Source organism: Dipteris shenzhenensis, chromosome 19 (genome assembly GCF_047967505.1).
Source record: "Dipteris shenzhenensis isolate YYH24624 ecotype China chromosome 19, Dip_SZ_1.0, whole genome shotgun sequence".
Classification (NCBI taxonomy): Eukaryota; Viridiplantae; Streptophyta; class Polypodiopsida; order Gleicheniales; family Dipteridaceae; genus Dipteris; species Dipteris shenzhenensis.
This window is the reverse complement of record NC_141614.1, coordinates 39,788,532-39,802,038: the sequence shown is the minus strand read 5'-3', so window position 1 is coordinate 39,802,038 and position 13,507 is coordinate 39,788,532. Positions and strand designations below refer to the sequence as shown.

Below are 13,507 nucleotides of genomic sequence, written 5' to 3'. Positions count from 1 at the left end.
AGAGCATGCAGGCTGAAGTGTTTTGAAGGTACTACGTAGGAGAACAAATTTTGGCAGCCAAAGAGGTCCACATCTAGGCGGCACCTTGCGGATAGATGGTGGCACACTCTATCCATATTCTATATATGATTTGGTCCATTCTTGGACAGGAACGTATTATTGTTTCTATCTCTCTCTCTCTACATCATTGTTTTTATTTTTCAAAAAGATTACTTCATTAAGTATGAATGAAAACCGCAAGAGCAAGCTCAAGTGCGGAAGTACATCATGACATGCATGAAAGAATAAACCAGCTCAGAAAGAGCTAAGAAAAATCCAGGATGGAGGTGAAAAGTGCCATCTCAACCCTGAAGGAGAATCAGAGAAGAAAGAAGATCCCCTCCAAACTCTGAAAAAAATATCCCTCCTAGCGGCGGTAGCTGCTCTCAAAGATCCCTGCATGCTCGCCCATATGGCCATCAATGTGTGTATAGTATCAGTCCATATACTGGCCATAGTCTGGGAAGGGTGAACCTGGGAACTCTCCATCGCCTCCATACATCTGGCCCTCCAAATATGCCAAGCTGAAATACTAGCCAAAATCTCCCAAGATGTGTCTACAGAGGCATGGGCTGCTCTGAAAAGAGTGAAAGGAGCATCCTGGAGGAAATATAACTGCACAAGATGGCGTCGTACAAAGAAGGCTGAGTCTGAGTTATGTCCCTTTTGATAAACACCTGATGACCAGTAAGAGACAACCATGCAACTGATCCCTAGGTCATAGAGAAGGGTGCTCTATGAAATATGCAGAGTATCCTAGCAACACCCTTCCAGATCATCCGCTGAACTAACTCAATTGCTGTGTGGCATCGAGGATATGTAGGGTCGGCCCTGAGCTTGGATCTCCACAGATTCACTGCAAACCCTCCATGAATAGAAAGCCAAAAGAAAAGAGTGATTTCTCTATTCCTGAGAGATTTCCAAAGCCTTCCTCCAAAAGTTTTTCTGCACATCTACAGAAATCTAAAAACTATCCCAATGATGAGCTCTAGAGGGCCTCCAACCTTTACTGCTGAGCTGGAATCTCCTAGCATTTCTGACTGTGTAATGAAAGAAGGGGATGCTCTTCTCTCGGTGCCCTTCATCAATCCACTCCCACTCCCCAGGGTCCCACTGCAAGGACCAAATGGGAGAACCACAATATAGCCGAAGTCTCCAAGAGCCAAGTGCCAGAAGAACATGGTCAGGATCAGATACCACTATTCATTTACTGTCTACACCTCTAACTCTCTCTACTCTACTACACACCACGCAAAGAAGTTTAATTTGAAATTAACATTGTATGATTCCTAGGCACTATCTTATATTCATCGAGCTGCTGCTATGGGGAGCATTGGTTGTGGCAAGCACCAGCACTCTGTCTTTCTATCAATGTTGAGGCCTTTTCTTACTCCTCAGCTGCTCCTTATTCTTCCTAGTAAATATTTCTGAATTGCAAAAGGAGTACAAGAGACTGGAAAAGCAAGACACAAAGGTGTGTTTTCCGCAATGAACCACCAAACAACTATTGAAAATACAAGAGAGGTCTAAGTATATAGGAAACCCATTAAAAAATCAAACACATAGTTAACTAGCCTACATTATTTACCATTGTAAATGTCCCTACAATTTCCTCCTCAATGATATGGCTGGAGTAACCATGGAAAGATTTCAAGGGCACCTAGTGTACCTAAAGTACCACGGTTGCAAAGGTATCCTATGGGAGTAACCCAAGCAACAAGCATAAAAGTAAAAAAATGTCATTTGACTACCCCTCCGACATTTTTGTTATATCTCTAAATACCCAAGCCTTTTTTAAACATATCGGCTCAAAGACTTTTGTGAAGCTATCTGCCACATTGTCCACAAATCGACAGGACAGAGATTAATGAAGCCATCCTCGATGCAACCCCACCGGATGTAATGATAATGATTTTCAACATTTTCATGCAAGCATGAAAGATTGGATTTTTTGGAATGGCTCAACCTTCCAAGAGCCAAAGCAGCAAAATGTTTTCTTGATATCTTCCACTTAATCTAGTCTCCAACTTACACAAAAGCGCTAGCCTTCTTGCCACTTGGCAAGGATTACTTTTAGTTGGACTTTAACAACCATGAGGCTGCCACTTCTTTCCTTAGCCAATTCAGAAAATGGATGGTTATAGGAAGGCTTTCTTGCATCCTTATCGCCCAAAGTTTGACATAGTGCTAGAGATGTGAAGATGAAATCCTGACCCTTTGCTTTCCAGCCTCCCTAAGTCTTGATCAGGCACCTTGACACTATTGTGAAAGCTCTCAAGCATGTGCTACAGATCCCTAAGCTCCTGATTGTTTATCCTTCAATTGTTGCTATGATCTTGCTCGATGGCGACATGGTACCCAAGGTTTGTGTGCTGGTTGATTGCCCAAAAATAATAAATGACCACATACCTTCCGACATTTGATGCACCTCTCTTCCAACAGAGGATGAATGTTTTAGGGTACCACGATTAGTGTCACCTTTGCAAGTAGCTTGATCACTTTTCAGGAGATTGCCCAAGAGGACTAGACACATGACTTGAAGGTCAACCTTGGTAAAACCAAGGTCATGATCCTCAATACATCCTAGGCAGCCATGCACAGAGAGCACTTCGCATTAGTTTGGTTACCAGTTGAGGTGGTTGCATCCTACACATACTTGGGGGTTCTTTTCTCTAACCTGATCTTCACAATGTGACCAGCGCTGCAGGCCTGACTGGGCAGGGGATATGCTGCACTTGTTAGACTCGAGTGTCTGTGCTTTCACTCTCAGCCCCGCTCCTCCCCCCTCCCAACCTGTCACAACTCCTACCTCAGGCCTCCTCTGCATCGCAGGGCTGTCCTCTGCATCACGGGGCTGTCCTCTGCATCACAGGGGCTGTTCCAGCCCCCGAAGCTCAGCATATAGAGTCAAGGGGATGTCTCTAGCACAATGCCTACACGAGGATCCATGGAAGACCTATGAACACATACACAACACGGGACCTCACCCACCTCCATAAGATTTGTCCACTGCTGGTTGAGAAGGTTGGCAGCTTGGAAGCCGCTAATGTGGCACTACTTAATGAGAAAGCACACGTAGACAAAGTATTGACTAAGATAAAGAAACAAGGTGGACGGGTGCAAGATGAATGGCGGAAGGAGAAAAGTAAGAGAGATGAACGGGAGAAAGAGAGGGCAGCATGAGAATCAGAAAAATCAGCCTTAAATATCACAGGCAAGCCATGGAAATTGAGCTATAACAACTAAGAGATACACAAGGAGCAAGGTCCTGACGAGGCATGCAAGGAAATGGAAGAACTAAAATCTAAGAATGAAAACCTCAAAAAAGATTTGGCAGCTTTGCAGGCCACCATGCAAGGTAAGCATGTTGAATTTACGCAAAAAATCACCAAAAGGGGAAGCAGCAATGCTAGAACGGAAAGATGTAATCAAAAAAGGTACAGCATCCCCCAAGAAGTTCATATCTGATGCCTTAGAAGAAAAAAAGAGGAGGAACAGCTAGGCCATGTAAATGTCCTAGTTACAGGACTAACAGTAGGCGACACCCCTACGGCACAGATGGGAGTCATCCTGACTTGTGAGACAGCTTGGAGAGTGGGCAAGGCTGATGCAATAACCATGCCATTGGTTGTGAGATTCTGGAAAGCAGCAGATAGGTTCACCCTCCTGCGCATGAGGGCAACACTAAAGGACCAGGACGTTTTTGGACGATGATCTCAGGCTCTTGCAACAAGAGCATCAAAGGGAGGGGATGGTACGAGTAATGGCAGCAAGAGAAGAGGGGAAGTGGGCTGTGTATCGAGATGGAGAAGTGATTATCTGAGAGAGAGCCAGGGGATAAAGGGAAGAACGGGAGCTGGACAGCACACAACGGTGTTGGGGGTCGTGTGTTAGGTGCTTGAACTCATATCCACATATGGTGTGCATGCTTCTCTTTCTGCATCATTGATATAAGCGGTCTCAAATTTGGTCTAATGTGGTCTAAAGAGAACTGCTACTCCTCCAGAGCCTCGTATCCCACTGTCTCTCCTCATCTCCCTCCTATGAGTTGACTCTCAAGTGTATCCTACTATGGGCAGCCCTCTCTTTGGGCTCTCATGGGTCTCAGTGTAGAAGATCACATCTCTATCACTATAGGTCTCTGAAAAGCCCCTTGGGTTAGACTAGAGTGTACCATTACAGTTCCACACTGACATACTCAATCTATTCTCTGCCTATGTCCATTGCAATATGCTACTTTCCCCCAGACACATCTTCATTTGCACCTGAGGTCACCACAAAGGGTCACAGCCCATGAGAGACGATATACGGTGACATCACGAAGTTCTCTAGGTAGGGGGAGATCCTCCTCCTAGGTGATTTCAATGTGCGTACAAGGGGCAGACAGATTGGGCTACTTGACTTCGGAGCTGACCCCCTCTAAGTACCAGAGATTGGGATAGGGAGGCACTCAAAGGATGCACCACAGGTCACAAGATATGGCTGACACTACTGGAGATGGGAACAGTGCATGACTTGAGCATATATAATGGCCTCCACAGATGGCCATTATCAGGAGGACTCACTTGTTTCCCACATGGAAGTGGAATGATACAGTGGATTACCTGATGGGCTCCCCAACTTTTGTGCCACACATTGTCCCTTTCCCCACTTGGCGTCAACCACTTCTATCTAGCATTCAGTATCTAGATCACCACATCAAACACAAGACTAGACCCTATGGCCCCCACCCATGTTCAGATCCACTTTGACCATGCCCTAAATGCAGTCTCTATGAGCCACTTGTCCTGAAGGGGACAGCATGGATGCAAGGAACTACCGCACCCTCATTATGTTTTGTATCATTATTAAAAACCTTATTTTCATTTATTATGATATATGTTTGCTGACAACACGTGTGAGTTTTCTTATGTGAGTTCTTGTGATAGGACTTCACAACCTGGCCCATTCTCTTCTATAAATTTTGCATGCATGGTTATTCACAATTCGGAGCCCTTACCATGTGGCGGATCCTATCTTCAATAAAGCTTATGTCACCTTCAACATGACCACATTATCTGCAGTGCTAGTAAATGTCACGTTCAGTGTGTTCATGACATCTTTAGCGTATCTATGTCACCTTCTCTATGACTCTATCACCTTCAGAGTAATCTATCACCTTCTCTGTGATCAATCATCTTCAGTATGACTTTACCATCTTCAATATGGTTTACTTTTTCCGTCTACAGTACGGCCTTGTTTACACCATCTACAGCACAGTGATGGATCTTCAAGATCCAAGATAGTCACATCCAAGGACAAGATGTTAGAAGCTCGTGCACGAGGTGGACTTTACATCAGTGAAGTCACAAGTCATTTGATTGTTTTCTACCAGATGATACTTCACACATTCACAAGGCTGATGATACTTCACACATTCACAAGGGTTTTCTAACCCCGATGGCCTTCAATACCCATAGTTTAATCATGACACCTTTAGACTGGCTTTGGGAGTGAGCCTGGGTGTGTTGGGCAATAATGCTTGGCTTAATGAGGACAAATCAAGATCATGTAGTGTTTAACCATGAGGCAGATGTGATTTCCAAATCTTCGAGTGTTAGGTATAGCACCTTGATCATTCACATGCATATTAGATAGAGCACTTCGAGGTCTAAAGGATGGCTTCAGCATGGGTAATTCATAGTTGTCTAGGTGAAGTTATGAGCCTAGTAAACCTAGGAATATTATTCTAATTAATTGTATGCAAGGGTAGAAGGGTCATGGGGCAAAATTTTTAAGAGACCTAATTAAAGGATTAAAATAACTCCTAAAGACTATTCTAACCTAGAATAACTAATGACATACTACAATTAGTAAATAAGTTATTAGAAATCGTTTTTTCATCCTTTTACAACTTTTTCAATCTGAATTTTGTGCTTTCTCAGCTTTCTAAACCTTTTTGCTTTCACCCAAGGTCTACAAGAAGAATGTGATTAGTTCTAAGTAGCCCACTTGCTCTCTCTTGAAAATTTGCAACCTCTTCCGCACCCTACTGCTCTGCTTGCTGATTTGCCCTCTTCCTAGCCACTTCCTTGCTGTCTGCTTGCCCCTCTAACTTTGCTTCACTCGTCTACCACTCCATGATCACCTTTGGTTGTCCACTTGACACCCGATGGGGTGTGAATGAGATACACCTTTTCCATGATCACCCTTCTCTACCCCACCCTGTGTGAAATTTGAATGATATGTGTATAAATGTTCATTGCGAAAAACAGCTATTTTGAAATTCTAAGTTTCTTGGGTAGTTTAACCTGAAATTGCACTTCCACATAAGCATGATTCTCACAGGTACCAAACTGTGGTTTCCTTTCTAGTTGAAGAGCTTAATAATACTTAGAACATAACCTTAGGTCAGCTTAGGAATTCATGTGTGCGTGATTGCGTTCACCCTAAGATTTGACATGTTTATATCTTTATCTTGCTTTGATTCGTCTATTTTCCTTTCCCTCTTGTTCTTTTGACTCTAAGAAGTGACTAGAATTAAGCCCCCAAATTCTGTGTCACGTCTTTTGGTGGAGACACCGGGTAGGTTTTGCCTAGGATTTTCCTATCATAACCTCACGATCTCAGCTTGTTTACAAGCAAAGACCTTCTTTGTGCTCATTTTTTGTGCAAGCTGTACAACATTCCAGTCTTCCATGGATCATAAGGAGAAGACCCGAGGAGTTACCTTCGGGACCCGACCAACAGGTCGGCTGATCTGATCCAAGCAAGGTCGGGTTGGTGGGTCAAGTTAACCCCACCGGTCAGGTGGGGTAACCCGACCTGGTTGGGAGCCCAAACTGGGCCACAACCCAGCAATTACCCAAGTGCTTTGGCCCTACCATCTTGCCTTGGTTAGGCCCTATTTACTAGCCTAAAGTAGTCCTATCCTTACAACTGACTCCGGGCGGGCACACCCACAAAGAAGCCCTCTCTCAGTATGAGATACCATACTCTGGCAGTGTCACATCAAGGTCTTTCCATGGATGTTGAAGTTGACATGCAAGCTTGAATGCTTTCTTTTGTGAGATAAATTCTATATATTTTTATAAATATGCTTGACAGCACAGCAAAGGGATAATACATCTGGTAACACCCACATGATGGCATCTGAACGTCAACATTGGTCTCAATTAATCTCTCAACTGAGTGTTGTAGATCTTTGGAAGGAATCTAAGCCTATGCTTCTAGGATATCTTTTTCAGCATAATGCACAGTTCACTTATCGGGGGCAAGATTGGACCATTGGTATATGGTAAATGTGTGATGCTCTCACTGGCCGGATGTGGATGATTATGGTTTTTCGCACTTTGATCATGCTCCGTTATGGCTGAGGTTGTCTCTTCACGAGATGCCACATTACAGGTTGCCAGATAAAAGACTCCTTATAGTTAATGATACTTACTTGGAGCATGATGAATATAAGAAAATGATTTGTGATGCCATTGCAGCTCTTTGAGAATAGTGCCAGATTGATATTGATTACGCATGGAATGCTTTTGCCTCTCTAATGCAGTACGTAATTCGTGAGTATAGGAAGAATTACCTGCTCAGACTGAGATTGCATGTTTATGTGAAGCTCGGCATCTCTTACAAAGCAATGACCACATAAAAATTGCCAAATGGGAAACTAAGGCCAGGCAAATGGCTGTCTTTGATAAAGGTTGTTCATCTAAAGAGTTTTTCAAAAGTCTACACTATTAGTGGCAATCTAAAAAAATCTGCCGAGTTTTGACACCGAATGGCTGTTGGACTTCCTCACGGATGCACCTTGCTCATGCTTGTGTCACTTGTATTTCTACTATGGCAGATGTGGTGGATGACTGGGGCTGCACACTCTCTTTCCCTCGGGGCAATACCGTGGTAGTGTTTGGATTTGCATCACAAGCCTATTTGGCATGACCACTATGCTGCAGCCTTTTCAGCCTGTCCCTTGTTTTCTACTGTTCCTCTCTTGGATCGGAAGTTGATCGGGGGCTCCCGGGTTACTACCCATTCTCCTTTGCAATCTCTCAGCTAGAAAAGCCTATTTTGTATTACTTCCACATCCGTGGATTCAGGAGCATGTAATCATTTTTGGCATCTTGACAAGTCTCTTGCTTGGTGAAAAACTTGTCAAGAGTGGGTGCATTACATGTGGGTTCTTTGTTAGCTGCCAGGCGTATTGCTTCCTCGGCCTGCCCTACGTGCTCGCATCTGAGAGAGACCATGCTGGATCTTATTTGGACCTGTCCTACTGCTTGTAATTTACTTCCCAGATTGGCGGCTTTTCTTCATGTCCATTTTCCCAGGATTTCCTTGAGCAGGCATTTCTAGTTATTTGATAGATATGCCTCCACATCAAATTATGATTAGTTCTTTTACTGGGCTTTGTGGTCGTACCATTGGGCTGTAAAGACACTCCTCAGTGGATGTTTCTACTTTCCTTTTCCCTTCTTTGCATCAGTCTCTCCAAGATGCCTACTTTCTTGGAGACATTCCTCCAGCCCAACTAGAAGTGTTTTATCACTTCTTTTTTTCAGTAGTAGTTGCTCTTTTCTGGGGCAGCTATGAATGTACATTACTTTATAATGAAACAGTGCTTTTCACAACAAAAAGGTGTGCGTGTGTGTGTTACGTATGTATACATGGGCATGTGCTGTATGTCCAAATATGAATGCATGTAGGGCTAAATTGTTTACCGAAGTTCAAAATTCAAATTTTCCCTATGGCTCAAATTCACGACATAGCATATTGGGGATTTTTTAAGGGATGTTGTGCTTCTAGATCTAGTTCTATATCGGGATCACTTTCTCTCCTGAGAAACAAGAATTCCTTCATTTTGAAGGAGAAATGCCTAAATCATAAAGACTGAATAAAAACATGGGCACCAACAGCAAAAAGATCAACATATCAAACTGTCTATATTAAAGTTTTTGTTATGAGAAGAGCACAAAATTTGAGTGATGACAATTGCACGCTCTCTTAGACTAGTCAAGCCAAAGCTCCCTTCATACTAGTAACGTCTCCATTCTATGATCTTCTCCTAGCTCAAAACGTAGAGAAATATGTTACACTCTAAAGAACTTTGACAAAGCAAAGGATGACCTACAATAAAGGTGATTGCATGTGCTTTCTTACAGTTCCAGCTTTGTTACTAAGTGTAATTTTATAGAGGAATATAACTCCCCCACCTTACTCTATCAGAGCTTTGAAGAGATTATTATATCACAAAGATAGAAAAATAGAAATATAAGAGTAACATACAACCTGCCCAGCCCTTGGACAGAGCCTGGAAGGAGATTGTAGGTCTGCTCATTAATGTACTGAAGAATGGGCATGTTATGGTTTCATGTTTACTCTCCATTCCCTAACAATTAACTTCATCAATAGGTACACACCTGCCAACTTTCACCTTTATGTTCCCATATGTCTACAATTTTCACTTCCTCAATTAATTGTGCCTGTGTAAAGAGTCATATCACGATGAAATAACAACATATAAAAATTTCCACTTCCACAGGGCCCATGTGATTGCAGGAAAAAGCTCAATAATGCTCCATAAGAAAAATTAGCACCAAGCATACAGAGTAGACAAATTCAAGCTTCCACAATTAATGCATCCTTCAATAATTAATTGTCCAGTGCGAAAGAATAATTAAATTTCTGCATAAGATATACCAGCTGCAGCAATTGTAGCAATTCGAACAGATGGCACCTTATCTGGACACCTGTAATGTGCACCCCCAGGCTTCAAAAGTCTTTCAGAATTTGTCTCTAACATCAAACCTTGACTGACTGAAACATGTCGCAGACGGGCAATGTCTGACCGTGACATTACCCCAGCATTAATATGTGGAAGTAGCCCCGTTTCTTCAAGCACAATCTTTGCTACTTCTGCTAAATAGGATATTGTCGTTGGATGGCCCAAAGCTGCAAGCTGGCAATATACAAAAGTGAACTCCACCTGAATTATACAGAACCTGTGTAGTATAACAAAATCCACGTGCCATATTGAACAGACTCAGACAGATATGCTAACGTTTAGCATTCACATGGTCTTTCATAGCTACATGTCATATCTGCCAACCTGGACATCTGCATTCACATGCTCTTTCATAGCTACCTGTAATATATGCCAACCTGGACATCTATCAAGATTTCCTTTGCAAGTCCTCTTTGCCCAAACATAATTTTGTCTTGTAAACACTACATATACAAAGAGACAAATCTCCTAAACATGCGATGTGAATCATCGCAGCCAACCTGCCTGCCATCCATCTTGTAATTTCAAAGCAAATCGCAAGATGTGAAGGTCTACATGCTTCCTCACAAACAGTAGACTTCTGATATTGGCTACAGATAACAGTAGGAAGCGATAACTCGTAAAATATTCCAGGTTTGAGATTTCAGGAACAAAACACAGCACTGCCCATCACTTATTGATGCTACGGCTTCAATCGATGTTAAAATGATGTCACATCTAAATTAGTTAGACACGTTGATAGGACAAAATCTGTATCAAGTTTTTGAGCACTGTATATAGCTGTGGGTAGGCACATAGTTGTACACATCTAGGGTAGGTGTGGGCTTTTGGCATTTGTGGATTTTTCTTTCACAAGCATGATGGACTAATGTATAGTTTTTTGAGACAATAAAGTATGTTTTGCAGGGACGTCATGGGAAATGATGAAATGCAATGTGGTTGTACCAGACTTCCTGAGCAAGGGTGTCTAGTGTGTGGTCAAGTGAAATGTTTTTGGGGTCACGTAAATCAAGTCATGAAGGGTTTTTTTATATTTTCCTGAGTCAATGTGCACTTGCATGTTACGAGAATTTGATATGTTTTGGTGCCCATGTCAAGGGGCTTTTCATGTGTGTGTACAGGGGTGCATGCAAGCTTTAATGTGCATGCTAATGTGTGTGGGAATTGTGTGACTAAAGGTCCAAAATGTGCATTTAGAGTGCCTTGGGGGGATATTTGCATTTTTTAAATGGGAGTGGTAAAATGTCACTGATGAGCTGGCAAATTAGGCTGAGGTGGCTGGACCGATTGGGAAGGCATCCTGCACATGCAAGGTGGCTACGTGAAAGGATGAAGCAGAGCTTCTGGACTGTGAGCTGGAGCTACGTGAAGATGGCAGCTAGGAGCTGATTCGGTTTGATGCTGGAAGGATCTTACGTTGCACTTGACGAAGGCGAGTTGGGGGGAACAACCAGATCAATGGCACAGGCTCGTAGTGGAAGGGAGGTTGTGTGAGAACAGGAAAAACTTGTGCGTGAGGAAGGTGAGTGATGGGTTCTGGAAATGGGAGCTTCTCCGACTACGGGAGTCCATGAGTCCCATGGCTTGTGTGATGACGGGAGGTTTGCTCTGTTGGCTAACTTCACGTAAAGGTGGAAGAATGAAGTACGTAACATCTACTGAAAGTGTCGACAACGGCTGCTCTTGAGAGGCTGGAATACATTGTCTGTGGAGATCGTGTGCACCAGATCCAGGGAAGAAGCTGCTGCGATGACGGAGTTTCCTGATACAAGATAGGTGATCGTTAGTTGCATGTGAGCTAGAAGCTGGTTCGAAGAGTGCAAGCTTGTAAGTGACGAACGAGTCTGTTATGCTCTAGCCGAGGTAGCATAACCTCGGAAGAATCAGTCGACATTTCCCTTAAAGGATCTATATTTGTAATATATTTATTTGCGCTTCATGTAAATGATCGGGAGGGAATTAATGTCAAGGTCCTAGGTGAGGGTTGATAGCACCAGACTAGGTGGATCTAAGGCTAAGGGTCTAATGCAATAAATGTGCCTAGGGGCAACGGAAACTAAAGCATCCCAAGAGAGGGGTGAAATGTTGCATTAGTAAGGCCCTATAATGATGACATGTGGCATCTAGATCCATCTAGGGAGATGGGGCTTGTTGAAGCTAGAGAGAGATGAGAATGAGCTCTCACGTATGTTTTGAATTCCAATTCTCAGCTAGCTCTCACGTTTCGGCAAGAAAGGCTGGGTGGAATAATATCGGTGCTACTCCCGTGATTAGTAGAAGGAAACAGAGAAGGTAGTTAACAATTGGTATCAGAGCCAAAGGCTAGGTGAGAGAGAGGATCTTGGTGACGGGAGTGAAGAGGAGCGTGAGAACTCACTCGGAGAAGTTGAAATCAAAAATCGAGCTCTCTGGCAACGTAACTTGAAGCGGTCGGGATTTGGGGCATTGAATGCCTGTAGTGACGATACGTGATCTACGACGAAATGGAGGTGTTGTGCCCCTGACGACGAACGACATGTCTGTTCGATGGTCATCCCGCACTGGTTAGTAGGAGATTGCGGGGTGTTAGGTGACTGTTCGTGGTATGGGAGTTACGTGGAGCTAGGTGAAAGCTTTGGTAGCGGACAGCAAGTTTGGAGCGCAGGTGTGACGAAGAACGGCGTGGGCGTGAGATGCACGTGTGCTTTTAAACAGTCACAGGATCTGGCCGTCTCATCCGTTGACACCAGGCAAGGATTAGAGGTAATATAATCATTTGGTAAATGGGCTCGTGTTACGGGAGGCCTTCGAAGCGATACGTGGATTGGGCGACACACGGGACCTAGGGGAGGCTGGTGAAGATAGATGATAGGTTGACGAACAAATTATCTGTTTCGTCCAAGGCCACGCAGACCACTCTTAGGCTGTGACAGATTCCAAACAGAGAGCTACGCTTTGACAGAAGTAAAAGAAAAAAAGATCGTATCATTTGCGAGCAGGCAGTACGTGGAGGCTGTAGGCTTCGGCGACACGAATTGCGTGGAGCTTCCAAGGAGCATCAATTTTTCCTTCATTATAAGTGTGCAGCCTATTATTTCTGTACAGCAGAGTTTACAATTTACTATGCCTATGCATATGCCTATGTGCTTCAGTCTGAGTTGACTTGCAGGAAATTCCCTAGTATAGGGAAAAGCGGGATTTGGGATATATTGCATGTATCAAATGCCTAGTTAGTGTGAATCTGGGATTGCAGGTATTCCCTAGTATAGGGAATTGTGTCAAAGTGTCAGTACACTGAATTGTGTCAGTTTGTAAATACAGTGTTTTAGTGGTGTTAAACAAAACAAAACACCCATTGAACTAAATGGAAGCAGAAGAAGGGGCTTCCAGGAGGGACCCTGGTGAGCCAGGAGTCCGACCGACCCAGCAGGTGTCGCGCCCAGGAGCTCACGCCTTATCTGGCAGGATTGCATTGCTTGAGGATGCCTTGCAGCAGTTATTAGCGCAAAAGTTACAGGCCAATGCAGGGCAATCTGAACTTAGAAGAGTGATACAGAGTATGTCTGCCAGACCTTCTCGAGATGAGAAGGGAAAGGCTCCAATGGAACCGGAGTCTAGTGTCCATACGGTCGAGCCTAGGAAGGCTAAAGTACCAAATATTGCCAATTACACGCCGGAAAAGTATTCTGGTCGGATGAACGACCGTGGTTCTGATGTCATTGA

At 43.6% G+C, this 13,507-nt stretch overlaps 1 protein-coding gene across 1 annotated transcript in view; it reads right to left on the bottom strand.

The window, feature by feature from the left end:
- LOC147890459 (uncharacterized) overlaps window positions 1-13,507 on the bottom strand; it is a 217,565-nt gene that overhangs the window by 180,393 nt on the left and 23,665 nt on the right. The window contains exon 2 of the mRNA XM_087390295.1: window positions 9,721-9,979. Coding sequence (XP_087246421.1) covers window positions 9,721-9,979 — 259 coding nt within the window. The remainder of the gene's footprint in view (window positions 1-9,720; window positions 9,980-13,507) is intronic.